Source organism: Hakea prostrata, chromosome 3, assembly GCF_041222555.1.
Source record: "Hakea prostrata isolate BN-2017 chromosome 3, UWA_Hpros_2, whole genome shotgun sequence".
Taxonomy (NCBI): Eukaryota; Viridiplantae; Streptophyta; class Magnoliopsida; order Proteales; family Proteaceae; genus Hakea; species Hakea prostrata.
This window is the reverse complement of record NC_142602.1, coordinates 32,591,266-32,609,517: the sequence shown is the minus strand read 5'-3', so window position 1 is coordinate 32,609,517 and position 18,252 is coordinate 32,591,266. Positions and strand designations below refer to the sequence as shown.

The 18,252-nt window shown below is 37.4% G+C and overlaps 1 protein-coding gene across 1 annotated transcript in view; it reads left to right on the top strand.

The window, feature by feature from the left end:
- LOC149022116 (BAG-associated GRAM protein 1-like) overlaps nt 1-18,252 on the top strand; it is a 58,266-nt gene that overhangs the window by 21,641 nt on the left and 18,373 nt on the right. The window contains 8 exon segments of the mRNA XM_089150291.1: nt 173-248; nt 4,510-4,638; nt 4,720-4,766; nt 7,043-7,163; nt 7,301-7,417; nt 8,578-8,607; nt 8,716-8,815; nt 16,116-16,222. Of these exon segments, the coding sequence (XP_089006417.1) occupies nt 173-248; nt 4,510-4,638; nt 4,720-4,766; nt 7,043-7,163; nt 7,301-7,417; nt 8,578-8,607; nt 8,716-8,815; nt 16,116-16,222 (727 nt within the window).

The following is an 18,252-nucleotide window of genomic DNA, read 5'->3' as shown; positions in this document are numbered from 1 at the left end:
CTTTTGTTGGAGGAAACCAACAAATATCCTCCAAGAATCCACTCCCTGAAATGCCCATTCAGTTTTTATTTCATAATGTTTCTAAGATGTTTGGATAAATTCAGCTATACTATTTCTGATCTGTGCTTGTTTTGTAATTGTTGTTTATTTATCTATTTTGTTGCTGCTGCAGTTCCATGGTTCCTGGGTCAAGAAACCCAATGTGGGGAGAAGAGTTTGACTTTTATGTTGATGTGCTTCCTGTTCAGGTATTTATTGATTCTAACCACATATACTGACAAAATTTATAGGATCCATTAGAGAAAAAGAATATGTTTGTGGGTTGATTAATAGCATGGTAAGAGAACTTTCTAGATCTCACCAAGATCTAGTGTGATATCTCTCTTTTTCCATTTACCAAGACAAGATGATTTGCAAGATGAGACGATGTGCTTAGCATGTAGGATCTCAAGTCTCGACACCCAAGTTGTGACTTTGATGATTGAATTATCATTTGAACTTTGCAATTAGAACTATAAACATGTATAATGTGTTAGACTTGTTTGAATTTTGAATTTTGAGCATTAATTAATGAGTATATGATGTGTACAATAGGCCATCTTAAGGTTTCACTTCAGCATAGTTGTTTCTCACTTGGGTTCCGAAGTGGAACCCATATTCACACTCTTTTTTTTAATATGTTTGAGATCATGCTGGGTGTTGAAAAGGGCTGAAAGAGACTGAACAACAAGTTTCAACCCAAATGACCCCTAAAACCCTCCATTTGGAGCCTCAAGTTGCGGGAAAAAAAATTCCAACAACTCAGAAAGATCTCGCTGAGATCTCAAGCCAACCCTCCCTGAGTTGGAAAGATAGGCCTCAAGATCGAGATCTTGAACCATGGTTAATAGTATTAGTAGAGTTATTTCATACCAATAGTAACCCTACTAATAGTCTGTATATGTGGCAATGTTTCTTCTGTTGTTTTAATGCATTTTGAAACAGTTTTCTTCTTCTTCTGAGTTGCGTGGTTATGCTGTGATATGTTCTGTGAGAGACATGAATGATGAATGGTCATGTGTGTTGTCTTTGTCTACTTTCTGGATGGGACCTTTATTAGAGTCTTCTGGAAGCCCTGTGTTCTGTCCAAGTGCAAAGCTCTAGGATGAGAGATTGCGTGTAAGAATATTTTTTATGGTGATTTAATGGGGTGTTGATGCCCATCTTTGTTCATGCCATCTCTTTGATTTCTTTCTTTTTTCCTAGAAAGTGAAGCAGCCAGTTTTCAATTTAGCAAGTAAATTGAGTTTTTTTCCTAGGAAGATTTTGCAGTTCTTTGAGTATTGGTTTGTTTACCTTTTTATTTTGTTGTCTTTTGTTTTCTTGGTAGTCCTTTTCCTCATTCCATCAAGGTCTTCTGTGGGGGCACTCTTCATGCCATGTTCTATCATTGTTGGGAAGGATGCTATGCCAGACTTTTCAGGGATAAATTTGGCTCTTAGGAGTAGTTTATGCTAAGGATTGCGAATTAGGACATCTCGTTGAACAGCAACAATGTTTGAATTGTCAGAAATTTACTCATTTAGTGGCCAAACAATCAGGTGGATTTTGTTTGGAGCCTGGAAATAGCTCTTCAAGAAGCAGGGTAAAACTGCATATGCTGTGATCCTCCCCAAACCCTGCAGCAATGGATTCTCATGCACTGGATACTCCTTTTTTTAACTGATAATAAAATGAAGTGAGGAAAAACTGATTAGACAATATCCCAAGAGAAATTGTAGATTTATGCAGTCACAACAGGTGGTTGGAGAAAGAAGTAGATGGGAAGTCACTGGAGTTGGCTTTTCTTTAGAATTTGTTGGTTCAACCCGGACCTAGTGGAGCCAGATACAGGTACCCTTGGCAGTTGCTGCAGTTACTGACCTTGAACCATGGTTTTCAAGGCGACAAGGTAAGGCGAGGTGATAGAAGGCAACGAAAACCAAGGCGACGCCAAGTCACCTTGACCCAAAATGCGCCTAGAGAAGCTAGGCGGACGCCTAGGCTCACTAGACGACCATGCCTTGAACCAGTTGGAAAACACTGCCTATAATGATCCAATCCTAGCTGATCTTCTGACTCTTGAGGAGGGCTGAATTTTGTCATCCACCTAGGAAACCACTCTTTGGGGTGAGTCACGGGCATGATGTGATTCATCAGATATCCAACTTGACTCTGATTGTTAAAACAATGAGCAGCACTGGGTTTTATCAAGGTCATTCCCCTTATTTACCTCTCTCTAGATTGGTTGTCATGTTCAAAATTCATACTAAAATTGTAGCAAGTCTTGCCGGCTAGTGATCTTGTGGATCATGGTTCAAGATCTCACTCTCTCTATCCCTTCCAAAAACCGAGATCCCGATCGAGTTGGTGAGATCTCGGTCAAGATGTAGTATTTTTTTTTGGGGCCAACTTGATGGCCCATCTTAGTGGGTTTTAGGGTCCAGGTTGGGCTCAAACTTGGTAGGTAGCCTAATTGAGGCCTTCTGAACATACTCGTGGCCTTGGATTTGTGAGAAAACAACCTTAAGTATGTGTTCTAAGTCTACCCACAGTGTGAAACAAAAATGCTATACGATTTGGGAATGCAAGGTTATACAATATCTAATATAGAACCTTTAAGGAATACAAATGAAAAACATGTGTATTAAATACATGAAATAATTTAAATGTCATCAAAGTTCCATCCATATGAGTATCATAATCTCGACTCTCGAGAATAGAATAATAAAATTACACAACCATTAGAAGTTCCATACAAGTCATTAACTCATAAGTTCATAAGACAAGCAGAGAATGATTGATCTTCCTTTGGTGTTGTAGATGTGCTAAGAGTAGTTGCAAGTGAAAATTTAGCTGAAATTCACAAAAAATCGAGCGAAAATTGAGAGTTCTAGCGAGATATGGCGAGATCTGGGGCGACATGTGGTGAGATATAGCAAGATATGGCGAGATCTCGAGCAAGATGTGGGAATTTCACCCTTGATCTCGTCTCGCCTTCTTTAAAAAACGTGATATCTCGCGAGATCTCATACCATGCTCTGGATTACGTGATTAAGTCATGGTTCAATATCTTAGGTTTCAGTGTCCAAAAAATCAAGATCTCACTGATTTGGGAGGATTTTCCCCTGCCTACTCAATGGCTTATCATGGTGGGTTTTAAGAGTGTTTTGGGGGTGAGACTTGCTGTCAGCCTATTTCAGACCTCTTAAACACAGTAGTGGCATCAGATTTATAAAAGAAAGTATTGTAAATTTGAATTCCATTTTGGACACCAGTTTTGAAACTGCTAAGCTGAAGTTGCACCCTAAAATGGCCTATGAATACATTAATGTTCAAACCTTAAACAAGTCTAGTACATTACACTTGTTTCATCTTTATAGTTTCAATTACAAAGTTGACATCATAAGAGAAAGATACATAATACTTTTTTTTCGTCTCACACGCATAGAACAAAGTTTAAACAAAAATTTTGAAAAAAACTTGATTGGGGAACATGGTGTACCTCTATTGAAGTTTCAGCTTGCAAAAGCCTCGATTCCCTGTAGCAGATGGAGTAGGGGTGGTATTGATCATATGGAGTAAGTGCTTCAACCAAGATCTTGGTAAAACTCCAGTGGAAATCAAAGATCTGGACTCACAGTGGCAAAAACTCTCTCCTGGTGAAGCCTGCAAGCTCTCCATGAGGTCAAGTCAAGATCTCTTGATTTGGTCAGGTGGGGAGCTTTTAACACATGGGTTGAGTTGATCTTTCATTTTGTTCAACGTCTTGGGTCAAGATCTTGAATCAACCAAGACTTTGTTTGTGATTTATGACTTTCTAGACTCGCAGGCATCTTATCTCAGTACTTACGACAGTCGGATCCCCGGTGCCTCTCTCATTTATGTAACTTGTCCCCAAAAAATGTTCCAGAAGAACTGCCATAATCTACTAGTGATCCCGTAACTCCCGACCAAACAGGCCAAACCCCACCCACTCACAGACAAAGAGTAGTAGCAGCTTTAAGATTGAACAAAATGCCCTTGCAATCTGCTTTGGCTGCTACAAAAGTGGAATATTCCAAAGCATTCTAGAAAGCTTTACGAAATGAATTTCTTGCTTCATAAGATCTCACGAGTTCTTGAACTACAGATTTAATCAAATACTTCATAATATGCTTGTCCATGATTCCATCTAGAAAAATTACATTGCTTTATTTATTTAAAGAAAACATTTCTTTCTTGGGCATTGCATTATTCATTCTCTTGTTTCCATTTTTTATGGCCTTAATTATATACTGTTTGAGCAAAAGCTGCTTGCAGTTCTCAAAGGCCTCTAGCTTGCTAAATTTCCATTGCAAATTTTGAAATGGTTTTTGTCTGTAGTTAGTATTAATATTCCAGCATAGTGCAATGTGTGTTTCTTATCATATGCAAGAATCATATTTATTTATATTTTCATTGAAGCTGTTTCACTTTGTGTTCGTTGAATCAATTTTTTTGCTAATGTAGATTAGTGTCACAATATATGATTGGGATATAATTTGGAAAAGCACAACTCTTGGTTCTGTGACCATCCCCATTGAAGCTGAAGGTCAAAGTGGAGCGGTATGGCATTCTCTGGATAGCACTTCAGGGCAGGTAGTTAAGTCCTTGACATCTACTGCATTCTTTTTTCGTTTGAGTATTGTAGCACTAACCCTATATGTGTATATATTTCAGGTTTGCCTCTTCATTAAAACATGTAAAATCCTGGAAAACTCTTCTAGGTAATGGCAATCTCCTTCCACATAAAGATCTTACTTGGTTTATTTATGAAGAATTGCATCATGAATTCCTCTTAAAAATCTCTTCTAAGTGGGGTGCAGTAGCATGCTCAATCGTGTGTTTGTCTCGATGACCATATCCACCAATTCCATTTGCCCCAAATGAAACAGTAACATGTTTTGCTAACCACCTGTGTCTTGCATCTCTGGTGGTGTAAAATATAGGTTTGCAGGCGAGGAAAATATGGAAGTCTGCACTTCTAGGTAGTTAATGTATTAAACACCGAAGGATTAGAACTTAGTTCTTATTATCTGCTGCTTTTTAGGGGACGAAAAGGAAAAAATAAATAAATTTGAGTGTGTAGTTTGTTCTATTTTTGTTCTTGGTGCAGGTTTCAAATTAATTTCTCAACATTTTGAATAACTTGGGACCTTGAATTTAGTCCTATACGTAATGACGTTCTAGGACATATGAGTATTTCAAATTAGGGGAATTCTTTGACTTCCATAGTGACCATCAATGTAAGCTTATCTTATCCACATGGTACCGAGGTTCTAAATCTCAGTTATGGATCTGATTTAAACCCTAGCCGAAACCAAGACTTCCCAGGTTTGACCAGAACCTGGTATATTTTGGGGGCCAGACTTGAAGTTCCATGGGTCGGTTGAAAACTTGAAATCTTCCAAAACCATTCTTGTCAAGCAAATAAGGCAACTCAAGGTGGAGCTGTGGGGCAGGATGCCTAGCGCTTAGGGAGGCACCTGCTTGGATGATCAAGGGACACAAATGTTTTAGTTATTTCCATTGTTTATGGTGCTATAATACCAATCTTATATTGAGTAATAATTTGAAGCCAAATAAAAAAAATCAACATTAAGTCACACCAAGTCATCTGGAACCAATATTAACCACTCAAGCCATAACAAATCAATGTAGAAGTAGAACTTGAAGGCAACAAAGCTGAAGAAGCAAGTCATTGGAGTCTGAAAAAATTAAAGCATAGATTTGGTCTGTGCTGTTCTTGGAATTGGTCATTCTCCTCATATGCGTAATCCAACATTTGGATTGTCTATATGGGTAACAAAATTCTCTTTGGGTTTTAGCAATATTTTATCATATTAGAATTTTGTAGTCTGTAGCTTTAAAAAAGCCCTGGTATCATGCTGTTGAAAATTTCATATCCACTGAAAATCTAATTTCTGTTTTTGAGTTGAGTTGTTTTGGAATCTGACAAAAACTAATATTATTCAGAACCTGAGGTACAAAATAAGAGAACATTGAGAAAGCAAGATTGTCTATATAAAAAGACCCCCCAGCGGGGTGTCTCTAAGGACCTTTATTTATATCTGAATTCTGAATGAGTGCATAGTAACAGAGTCCTATTTATAATGGGAATCAGATATTAACAAAGACAGCTCCTAAACACTGGGACTCGATGACATTGAGTCATGATAAAGGGAAAATTCCCCCATCAAGCTGGAGTATACATTTATCAGAATTATCCTCCAGCTGGGACCAGCAAGAATAAATATTACAACAGAACCAATCTTGTATGGGAGTTTTAGATGCCAATGAGCATGGACAGAGAGATAAGTGTCATTTAGATAGCAATGCCAACTGAAGCACGCAAATCATCAGCAACATCAACAGATAATAGTGGTTCAATCAGCAGCATGCAAATTGGAGGTGGTAAACAATAACCAGAATCCATGATATTATATTTGTGACTAGATTATCAGAAGCACCTCACAAAGAAAGCAGGAGCTGGGTAGTAGGTTGCACTTCTCAGAGAAAGGTAAAAGTAGGTAAAAGTTATGTACAACTTTAGCCACTGTACAGCAGTTTATGAGTGGTCAATATGGATGCTAAAGAGATTCCGCAAAGGTTTTTTTTTTTTTTTTTTTTTTTTTTTTTTTTTTTTTTTTTTAATTTTATTTTTAAGATAAATATTTTTAAAATATATACCTGGGCTCTACAGTTAATAAAGAAGACAGTTTAGAGGATGATGTTTCGCACAGAAGTAAAATAGGATGGTTGAAATGGAGAGGGGCAAAGGGCATTTTGTATGATGGGCATTTTCTCTTACATAATTAAATCTGAAAGGAATATTTATGGAGTACCCATTAGATTAGTCATGATATATGTCATGGCATGTTGGAAAGAAGTGAAGTTGCGCTGTAGTGGTACTGATTTATTGTTATTTGTTGTTTTCTGATCTTTCTTTGTCACATTTTCCTAGTTATTCTTCTTTATGAACCTTCAATTTTATTATGGATAGGGTGAACGGGTATGCTGGAGCTAATGCTCGTAGAAGAATCACATTAGATAAGCAGGGTCCTACAGTGGTTCATCAGAAACCTGGTCCTTTGCAAACCATATTTAATCTCCATCCTGATGAGGTACGTGCCATGAAACTGTCATAGTTCAACAAAATTAGAACTTGTAGTGTGTTCCCCTCCCCCTACCTACTAACTGCATAAGAAGATATCCAGCGACCACCATCAGCAGCCGCATGATAAAATTCCTTATTTCACAGGTTGCTGACCGTAGTTACTCTTGCGCACTAGAGCGGTCATTCTTGTACCATGGTCGAATGTATGTCTCTACGTGGCACATTTGCTTCCATTCTAATGTGTTTTCTAAGCAAATGAAGGTTGGATTTTCTTTTTCATTCATTATTTATTTATTTTTTCTTTTATGGTCATTCTCTTTTGATTTTAAGATTGTGTACACACTTGTTTATATTGATCTGCAGTCTGAAGGAACAGGAACATGATGTGATGATAAGTCAAAATACCTGAAGGCTGTAAAATTTCAACAGTATAAACTAAGTTTTTATGTAAAATAAAAAAATAAAATAGAAATGTTCAGCTTTCCAAAATATTTTATCCGTAGGAAATTAAGATGTACCTTTTTTGGGAGAAGTTGTACACCGTTATTATACATTTACTAGTGTATGCTATCCATTGCTTATTTTATTCATTCTGGCTGATTATTATTTTTAATAACTGCTCTGACATGGACTGCTCTGTCCCACTGACCTGGTTAGCATCTAGGGCATCTCAAATTAAACCAATCAGACAGTTTGGGCTAGTTGATTTCTATTCAACACACTTAGTTTTTCTGCTTCAGTTCACAATCAGATATGAAGATTCTTTCACATGATACCTTCCAGGTGTTTAGACCTTTGTAAGGAAATTCCAGCTGATTCACGCTTTCATGGTCAATGAGATAGCTTCATTCATTTGTTAAATTTGCTGAAGTCCTCCAAAAAACTGTGCTGCCTCTTGTGAATCAGTCTGGACAGCACGTTTTGGACTAAGCATCTGAAGCATCCAGTAGCATAATCTTGTAAACTTCAGTCACCTTTTTGAGCAATTTTATCCGGGTGAAACAACACCCCCCCCCCCCCGCCGCTTCTTCAACTCTTATCCTCTTGTCAATTTATATGGGAACACTACTAATGCATGCTATGTGCCAATTAAAAGCTGCCATTTGGTTTTCATATGGTGTTTATTTTAGAGTATACTGAACTGATTGTTTTATCTTTTAAGATGACTAAACTCACAATTTCATCTTTCTGATGAGATTGACCTATGTATTCTTCTGCTTGATTTTCAATTAATAACTTAATTTCTGTACTAGGTGAACATTATTTCAACCACCTTCTTGCTGCCAGCTGTTGTTTAGCTGGTGGAGTGCTTTCAATAATATAACCAAATGCTACTTTGTTGAATTAGTGGTTTTGTCCTGTTTGGTAGAATGATCGACAAATTTCTTGTTCTAAAAGGGTTTGTGCTTCACTTTTTCTAGGTCATTATCCCATTTGAAGACATAGATGAGGTACACAGTTTCTCGATGCTTTTACTTTGATATTGTAGTCTTCTAAAAATGTTGGTTTTAGTGAGACTGTCATTAAAGTGTTAACATCTTGAATTTTTATTTTTATAGATAAGGAGGAGTCAGCATGCATTCATTAATCCTGCTATTTCAATTATTCTTCGTATGGGTGCTGGGGGGCATGGTGTACCTCCTTTGGGAAGTCCGGATGGTTAGTGTTGAAATTAATGTATTCTGTCTTTTTCTGCCTGTCTCTAGTCTTTTATTGTCATCTGAATGACCTGATGGATTTGGAGCAAAATTGTGTCTACTTTCCAACAATTCCCATTAAATAGTAATGGTATATGTGTATCTTTCCTCTGGACTTAAAAATCTATACTGTGGGTAGTGGGCGAAAGTTTAATTGCCAATAAATATTGGGCCAATGGGTATCAGAAAAGCATCTTACCAACTAAGATTGAGGTTTAGATTTGGAGGATTGTTTTGCCTAGGCCTAAAACCAGTATATCTCAATTTCCAACTAGAAACACGAGTCTTCTGGGCAGTCCAAACTTGGTTTCCAAGCCATATAAAATGTTTTTGTTGACCAGTTTGTATTATGCTGCCTCTTTATACCCTATTATCACTATTCCATAAATAAGTTTCACAAAGAAAAGCCCAGAAAGGTTGTTGTAGTTTTAATCCAAGTTTGCTAGTTTATGTTGAATGTGCTACTACTGTACACTACTGGAAATGTAAATATACATTTAAACTGTCAAACTTAAATTATGCTAGGGAAATGCAAGTGAGGAACATTCACCACTCAATACATGGAACATTGTGCAAGACCAATCCACAAGCTAAAACCACTGAGTGTCAGAAATACTCCAAATAAATCGCATATGTATACCATGATATACTCTGTTCCCATCACTATGTCTATGTACTAATTCCTCTGTTCCCATCACTATGTCTATGTACTAATTCTTCAAGATACTATTAGGAAAACAATCATTACCTTCAAGCTTGGATCATGCATATTCATGTTGTTGAAGGGTTGACCAAGTAGAAGAATACCTAAAATGCCATACAATTCTAATAAATACGATACCCAAAAGAGGGGGCGGGGGAGATAAAGAAATAGTGTTTTGGCCATAGTTGTCATGGTGATGAGGCAATGCAAGGCGGTTTAGGCTGGTTGAGGCAATGAGTCGATGAGGCACCCTCTGAGGCGCTTTTGAGGCGTTTTAAGTGAATTTTTTAGTGTACATTTCATTCACTCCCATGCATTATAAATCTATCATATCTTATATGATAAAAAAAACTAATATTAGCCTACCTCAAGTCATCCAACATACTACAAACCACACATAGTAGGTCCTAAATAAAAAGCCACGGGAAGAAAGGAAGAGAAGTCATCTATCGCGCGGCTTGCCAGAGTGTCGTCGCGGGAATGGAAGAGAAGAAGAGAGGAAGAGAGAAAGAGGTTAGGGATTAGATTGAGAGTGAGAGTGTGAGACTTGAGTCAAGAACTTATTCTCTTTCGATTTTGTTTTTGTTTTTTTAATTTTTATTTTAACATTTGATCACATGTAGTGTCATTATAAATATGCATATGGGTTCAAACAATAGATACTTTACAATTGGAATCTAATTAGTAATTCAATATGTGCCTTCGATTTGGCATCTTTCATGTGATTTAAAAAAGAAAAAAAAGCGGACGCTTTGGGGTATAAGGCGTCCGAGGCTCTTGAGGCGACGCCTAGGCAATGCCTCATACCCCAAGGCGGTCGCCTTATTGCCTGAAAATGAGGCGACACCGATTTGAGGCGCTCCGAAGGTGCCCGGACGCCTAGGCGTTGCCTAGTCGACGCCTTAACAACTATGGTTTTGGCATAGTCCAAATTTCAACCGAGACTACCAAAATTTCATTCGAATCTCAGGTTTTTCCAAAAGCGAGATGAAATCCTACGGGCAAAAGTTTATTCCCAGGTTTCATCTGAATTTGCAAAACCCTATTTAAATGTTCCAAATCTTGGTCGAAATCTACGGTAACTTTGCAGAACTCACAGGTGCTGCTGCATGAAATTTCAGGGATTTCCCCCCATTTTTTTGCCATTTCTGCCTGTTTCAACCTCTTTTTCACTTAAAAATCATTACTTCTTTGTCTTCCTTCACCATTTTTGCTGCTTGCTCCATGGTTATAGTCCTTATGGAGTATATGGTGGAGTTGCTGGACATGGAGTACTCTAAAACTTGATCAGAGTACGTGTCTCAGGGGATGGATCCACCCAAGGACTCAACTTGGAATTGAAGTCTAGGAGTTTCTTTTTGAAATTGTATTGCCATTTTTGCCTCTTTCAACCTCTTTTTCGCTAAAATATCATTACCCCTTTGTCTTCCTTCACCTTTTTGCTGCTTGCTCCATGGTTATAGTTGTGGGGTATGTGGTGGAGTTGCTAAACATGGAGTACTTTGATACTTCATCAGAGTACGTGTCTCAGGGGATGGATCCACCCAGGCACTCAACTTGGAACTGAAACCTAGAAGTTTCTTTTTGATTATTGTATTTGTAATTTTGTATCAAACATTTAATGTAGGAAATACAATTTGTTCAATTTTACAAAGTTTTTTTTATTTCTTATTATGTCTCATGTATACTAACACTTGAAAGATAACTTTTCATTGGGTTTTCAGGAAAATACCCATGCCATTGTGTTCTTTATGCTTTAAATAGGTAGGATGCAATAAATTAGACCAATGAACCCTGTAAAACCCCCAAAGTGAGGATGGAGAATTGATGGCAAAAATGCAATTTTCCATCTTCTTCCTCTTACTCGTTGAATGGGAAATTGGTAGAATTGCAGGTGATGCATTTAAGATTTTCCAAATGGGTCAATTGGGCCTGCAAAAGGCTTCACATTGGACCATGGTTGTATTCTACAGGCCTTAGGCTTTGGAGTTCTAATCTTTATTAGGATTTGACGGTTAGCTTTAGTTTGAATTCTAGTTCTATTACCAGTTGAGTAAGAGACTGAAAGTCATTTTATGAGTAGAAAAGGGGATTTAGAAGGTCTATATATGTGCATTACATCCCCCATCATTTAGAGATAATTTGAACAATGAATGTGATTTTTCTAAGAGTTTTGGTGCTATAGAGCAATGCATACAGGATTAATCCCAAAGCTAATAGGATTACCAAACCCTAATTTTGTGATATTTCAATCTTAGTGATAATTCACCGTCACTGATAGACTTCCCTACATCACTGTAACTCAATCCTACTATCAACCATAACCCTGGACCTAAAATTCTATTTTGACCTAATTGGACTTTACCAATTTATGGCAGGCCCTGGATATTGGCTCGTAGTTTGCTGTACTACCTATCAAGGATTGCATAATCAGGCACTGGAACTTTTGTGAAAACTGATTATGAAATTATCTGAGAAGAGAGGATGATTATCTTTTCTTTTCTTTCCTTTCATATGACTGGGTACGAAAAGGTACCTTTTTCATTGGTTGCTTTTAGATGTGATTTTAGTAGCATCTTGTTGATGTCTGAGGTGACTTTGTAAACTATCCAAATGCTTATTAGTTACCAATCTTGTAGAAATCTCAAGTATTGCACAAAAACTTAAGAGACTAAAAATTGTAATCCTTGTTTTTTTTATATAACTTTTTTTTGGGTTGCCATGTTGTATCTGTTTGATTGACTCTGCTGTTTGCTGGTTTCATTTCTGTTTTCTTTCTCAACTCGCACAAACAGGAAGTCTTCTCTAATTTTCTTCCCTACAAAATGTTTTTCCTTTCATGTTCGACTTCGTATATGTGATCAAGTAACCATGGGGGCAGAGTGCTGAGAGGCATTAGAATTCAGGTGGGAGCCTGAGAAGAGGAGAAACTAATCACTATCTCATCTTGATTCTCTGTGAGAGTGAATGACTACACAATACACACCCATTTTTCTTTTGTCGGGCTGAAATGCGATAAATGAAGCCATCCATATTGAAGCTTTTTTGCTTTAATGCTTGGGTCAGTTGTTGGATTGTGACAGTATGTAGGGTCCTCCCTCCTATGAAGAGGGAGATTATAACTATTTTAATCTCATATGGTCAAGTGTCTTTTTCATGAGTGTCTTTGATTAAGTTTTGTCACTAGGTGAGAATGTCTTTGAGGTATTTCTTTATGGGAAAAATATATTTTATGTGCAACCTTATTCAAATATAAACTTAAAAGTATGTTTTTGAAAGAAAACCTCACTATATGCTACATGATTTTGTATGGTAAGGAAATTTCACATAGACGATTAAAAGGTTGTTCTAGTGCATGGTTCAAGGTCTTGCAAAGATCTCGGTTTTTTCTGTCTTCTTTTTTTTTTCCTTCTATTATCAAGTCGAAACTACAGGCAAATTATGGATTCAACGAGGTTTCAGATCAAGATTTTGGCACCTTGGACTGAATTTTTTAATTGGCAATATTTTACCATCCAGACTTGTCTAAGTGGGATTTGACTCATTCAGATTTTTTTTTATTTTTTTTTTTTTTAAAATATTTTTTTTAACTTTACACAACCAAGTTTGGAACAGGTGGACGTTATAAACACTAAGGGTTTTACTTGAATGATAGAAAATTCATTCTTATTGCTTATTTAAGCTGTTTCACTTGAGATAAGTGTTAATCAAAGTTTGAGAACTTGTTTGGTCTGACCAAAATACTCTAGATTTGGTGAATTATGGTATTATTTCACAGCATTTTGATTGGCCATTTTGGTGATCCTAGGCCAAAGTAACACCTGAAACAATGGAAAGTGGAAGCTGCCCTCAAAATCTACGTGCTTGATAATGGAGCATTTATTTTCAAGTTCTCTATGATGCTGTGAGATTAAGAGCAATAGAAGGTGCCCCATGTTTGATTGGCATAACCACACAAGAACCTTGTTTCCTCATTTGTGGGATTCCCAGCTGCAATTAAGGAAATTAGACCTCAAAACTTTTCACATTTTGATTGAGCTTCCCAGACTAGCTGTACGGTGTTGGGAACCAGATTGTCTTAGCTGCATCACCTCTGTTATGGGCAAGCCTCTATACATGGACTGTCAGACTAGTAGAATGGAGAGGTTCTCATTCGCTAGAATTGTGTTGAACTAGAAGCCAACTGATTGTGACCTCTCTCTATTCTCATGAAGGATGAACTAGGCCTGGGATTTGACCAACTGGTTACCTACGAGGACCTTCCCACTCTCTATCTTTTGGAAGATCTTCAGTCACATTTCCTTAGCCTACACAGTCAACCACCAGCAGACCAACATCAACCCTACTATCTCTTCTGCCCTCACCATTAAACCCATCCAATCCTTGCAACTCCACCTTTCTGTGTTGTTGCCTGGAGCCCCATGCTACCCACACCCTGAACCCAATAGGGCACCCAATCGAGGCAGGATTCCCGACTGCCAATGTTGCTGGAGAGGAGGAAGAAAGGTGCAACCCAGTACTCAACCTGACAGCGGTTGTCCTCTTTTGCCAAAGACTTTCTTTTCCCGATCACCGATCACCCCACTATTGCCGTCAATGCCGCTGCTGCTTCCCTAGAGAATCTCAATGCTGCTGGTGACGTGCCACTGCTAGATGTTGTTGCTCTTGTCCTTGACTTTGCTATTGAAGCTTTGTGATGTATCCGTAGAAAAAAAATTAGAGGGAAACTCAAGTTTCGACTAGGTGAAAATGGGAAGCCTAGGTGGGAAACTGGGAAATTTTGAGGAAACTTAGGATTTTTTTGTGCAAGTTTCGACAAGTTTAGGGAGTATTTTAGGGTGGGACTCTGCATTTAAGCTAATTAGAAAATAAAGAACACATTAATTATATTTTGCTAAAAAAATCAATGTAGATATGTCATTCAATGTACATAACATCAATGTAGAGTTGTCCGAGAAGTACATTATAAACTTAACTACTTAAAGTTCATAACATTCAATATATAATTTCTAACTTCAAAACATCAAGTACAAATTAACTGACAATAAAAGGAAAGTACAACTTAGTGCCAAGAAGAGTGCCAAGAGTGGATCCATCCTGTGATATGAGTAGTACTATGCTGGTAACATCCTCTCCTCCAACCAACAAACATAGACATCCCATGACATTTTATGCCTATGGTTGTCAGGTTAATCGACAACTGTAACTTTTTAAGTCTGGTCATCTACATGCCTGAGATAACCAGTCTGAGGGAATATGCAATTTGGATAGGGAAGTCGTGATGGGGGGTATTTTTCGTGATATTTGGGGAAACATGAAAGAAACAAAAAAAATTGAAAATTTGGGAAAGCTACAAAACTTGAGGAAAAAGCCCCCAGGTTTTGATGAAATTTCCCAAGTTTTCACGAAATTTGCTAGGTTTCCATGAAATTTCCCATGTTTTTCACGAAATTTGAAATTTTTTTTTTCTCATGAACCAGCTGGTCCAATCCTTGCAGGTTCTTTACCCAGATTGACATAAACCAGCAGTTACACTCAACAAACACAGACACAACTAGCATTCAAGCTTGAAGAAAATAATCTATTAATCTGTGGGCCTCCCACTGTGTAGGGGGTCTCTTTGTTACATTACACTTGAAGTCTTCTTGAGATTAGGATTTTGAAATTGACTAAACTAGGAAATCGGCTCACCTACTTCTAATTGACTAAGCAAGCCTAATAGTGGGCTGCCTTTTCAAGAACTAAATTGATTCTGTATAATAAACTGAAGAATACTTAGATGTCCTTCTTGTCCTTAACTTATAATTGGACAGAATTACTAAACTGCCACTAAAATTACTAATACTGAGAAAAAACGAAGTATGGAAAAACAATACTGACTCAGGGGCTAGATCTGCGTCAAAGCACCTTGACAACCATGGTTTGTCTAGGTCCCTTCAGACACCTTCTGAATGGCACAACTATGATTTGGCAAATCGAACAGTTGAACATAATGGGCATGGTTTGGATCAGTTACATGTTGATTTCACAGCACAAAACTCAATCATTCACCCTTTTCATGTTTCTAGTCATCCATTGTTTTTTTAAAATTGCAGTGGTTTTTCAAACCATTATACCATTGTCTAGCCAACCTGATGAAGTTCAAAAGTTGATGTGTAATTGTGATATCATGGAGCGTAGTTGCACACGAGATTTGATATTAGATGATCTGCCATTTGGCAGATATTAGTCTAATAGCTTAGCATACTATGGTTGGGCCTAATTATTGTTACTTAAAAGTGAAATATGGTTCAAGTATATTGCATTCTCCTTAGCCTTGCCTTCAGGTTCTGTCTTTGGTCCAAGGCAAGGAGGCAACAACACACCCTGTTGGCACTTCATGAGTTTACATTAATTTATGCTTATTGTTTTGTTTCCTTTTTATGAATATGCTTTATATTTTATTCTATAGTGTGGAATACCTGAACTTTTGGCTCTTCAATTGGTGTCATTGTATCAATTGAAATATATTCACTACTTAACATCGGCTTCATTTCCTTTTCCTATCTCAAATTTTCAGGTAGAGTTAGATACAAATTTGCATCATTTTGGAATAGGAATCAAGTGTATAGGGCTTTACAACGTGCTGCAAAGAACTTCCGTGCAATTTTAGAAGCAGAAAAGAAGGTAAGTTACATGATTATTCTTGCATATTTTTTGATGTCACAAGCATAATCCAGGCTTGTGGTGGTCTGACTATGTATCTCTTGTTGCCATATGTATTTATTTCATTGTATTCATTTGTAATTTTTTGGAGAGAACTTACAGCTTTGTTTGGTTGCAAGGGGAAGGGAAGGGAAGGGAAGGGAAGTGCAATTTTTTCTAAACAGAAAAAGACAAAAAAGAACTTTTGTAATTATGACCCCATGTGATTGCATAAGCTACATGAATTTCATACCATATTTAGTAACTATATACTTTTCCCGTAATCTTTATTTACTTGAACCCTTGGTTCGAATGACTTGATTAAAAGACTTAACAACTAAGTGCAGACAAAATTGATACCCTTGGTAACCCTATTAAATGCCCACAAGAGAGTCCAATTTAAAAGTAAGCCAATGAAATCAAAGGCCCAATGTGTTGTGCAACCCAAGTTACCCAACCCTAGGTATATTCGTATGGAGAGAACAGAGAAGTCTAATTTGGTTGTGGACCTGCATCACAGGGTGTTTGGTTGCAAACTTGTGAAATCCCTTATTGACTAGAGCCACAAATTGGGGGTAAATAAATCAGACATTCCATTGTTGAAGCAAGGAGATATCACAGAAACAATTATTTTGTTGTTCGCAAACTCATCCAGATGTAGAATATGATGTGACACTGTTAATCAATTTATGAATGCTCCTAGAATTGGTACATGTAGCAAATGTATGACTATTGTATTATGGTTTCCTTTAAGTTCTAAAGGAATATGCTGTTCATGCAATACTTCTTACACGCCTCTGCATGGGATCCATCCTATTTTTATTCTGTATGAACATTTATGATTGGGACCAGATTCCTAAAATAATCACTTTGCAGAATCTGTCTCTTCAATTTTCACTCCTCACTCTCCATACCAGTGCAACGTTTGAGGTCTTGATTTCGAGTGTAGTTTCGATCAAGCTTGAAACAAGCAGTCTTGATCTTGGCTGAGTCACTGTTTTTTTAACTTCAAACTTTTAGGATCCAAACTCAATATAATAGTTTGATTTTGACCTATCTATGTATGTATATGAATTGCCTTTCTCATAGAATCTTTAGTACTAGAATACATAGAATTCAAGTTTTTTTTTTTTTTTCCAAACATAAAACTAAATAAATGATAAGCATCTTGAAAGACATGAAATTGTAAGCTACTAATTAAATCATACATCACACATATGAGACTGTCAGGACCTTCTGGTCTTGCCAAAACTGGCTCACCAGAGATGGTTGACTCTGTTGCCCGACCGCTTGGCGAACTAGACTCCTCCAACCAAAGCACTCCTCTAGCAAATGTGGATCTTAAGCCTACCATCTATGCAATTGGTGGCAGATGTAGTAATTTCGGGCTCAGCCAGACTTCTCCCTAAATAAATGTAGGGAAAACCCATTGTTATAGACAAATGTGGTTACTTGTCTTGCCGATTTTACCCCAGATTCACAACCACTGCTATTTTTTTTCTTCATGTATTAGGTATTAGAAGAGGTAGGTCCTAGTGCTATGTTTGTTCCTTAATCTTGCTCCTACTTTCTGGAAGTTACTCTCATTGTTCACCACTTGGACGACATTTTGTGGCCCTACATCCTCTGCAATTTCCTTTAACACCTTATTTATGTAACCTGCATCATTTATTTCCTTGGGTGTATCCACTAATATCTGGTTAGTCTTCACATGACAGTTGACCTTTAATTTGATGATGGACTGCCTAGTGGGTCTAGTCCAACACATCAGCTATCACACTTATTCACACATCACAGTAACTCCATATGTCTTCCATTTAAGCTTCACAATGTCTACATACTCATCAAGCTCTCTCTGTTGTTATGGCAAATTAACATTCATGAACTCCGTGGAGTGAGCTTTTTCCCTCCTGGTTCAGCCCTCCCTGCAGTGTCAAGCATGGCCTAGTTTTATGTTCCCTGAGCAGCATTAGCTGGTATGCTTTGGTAGAACTGTGTCCCCAACTTTTGAT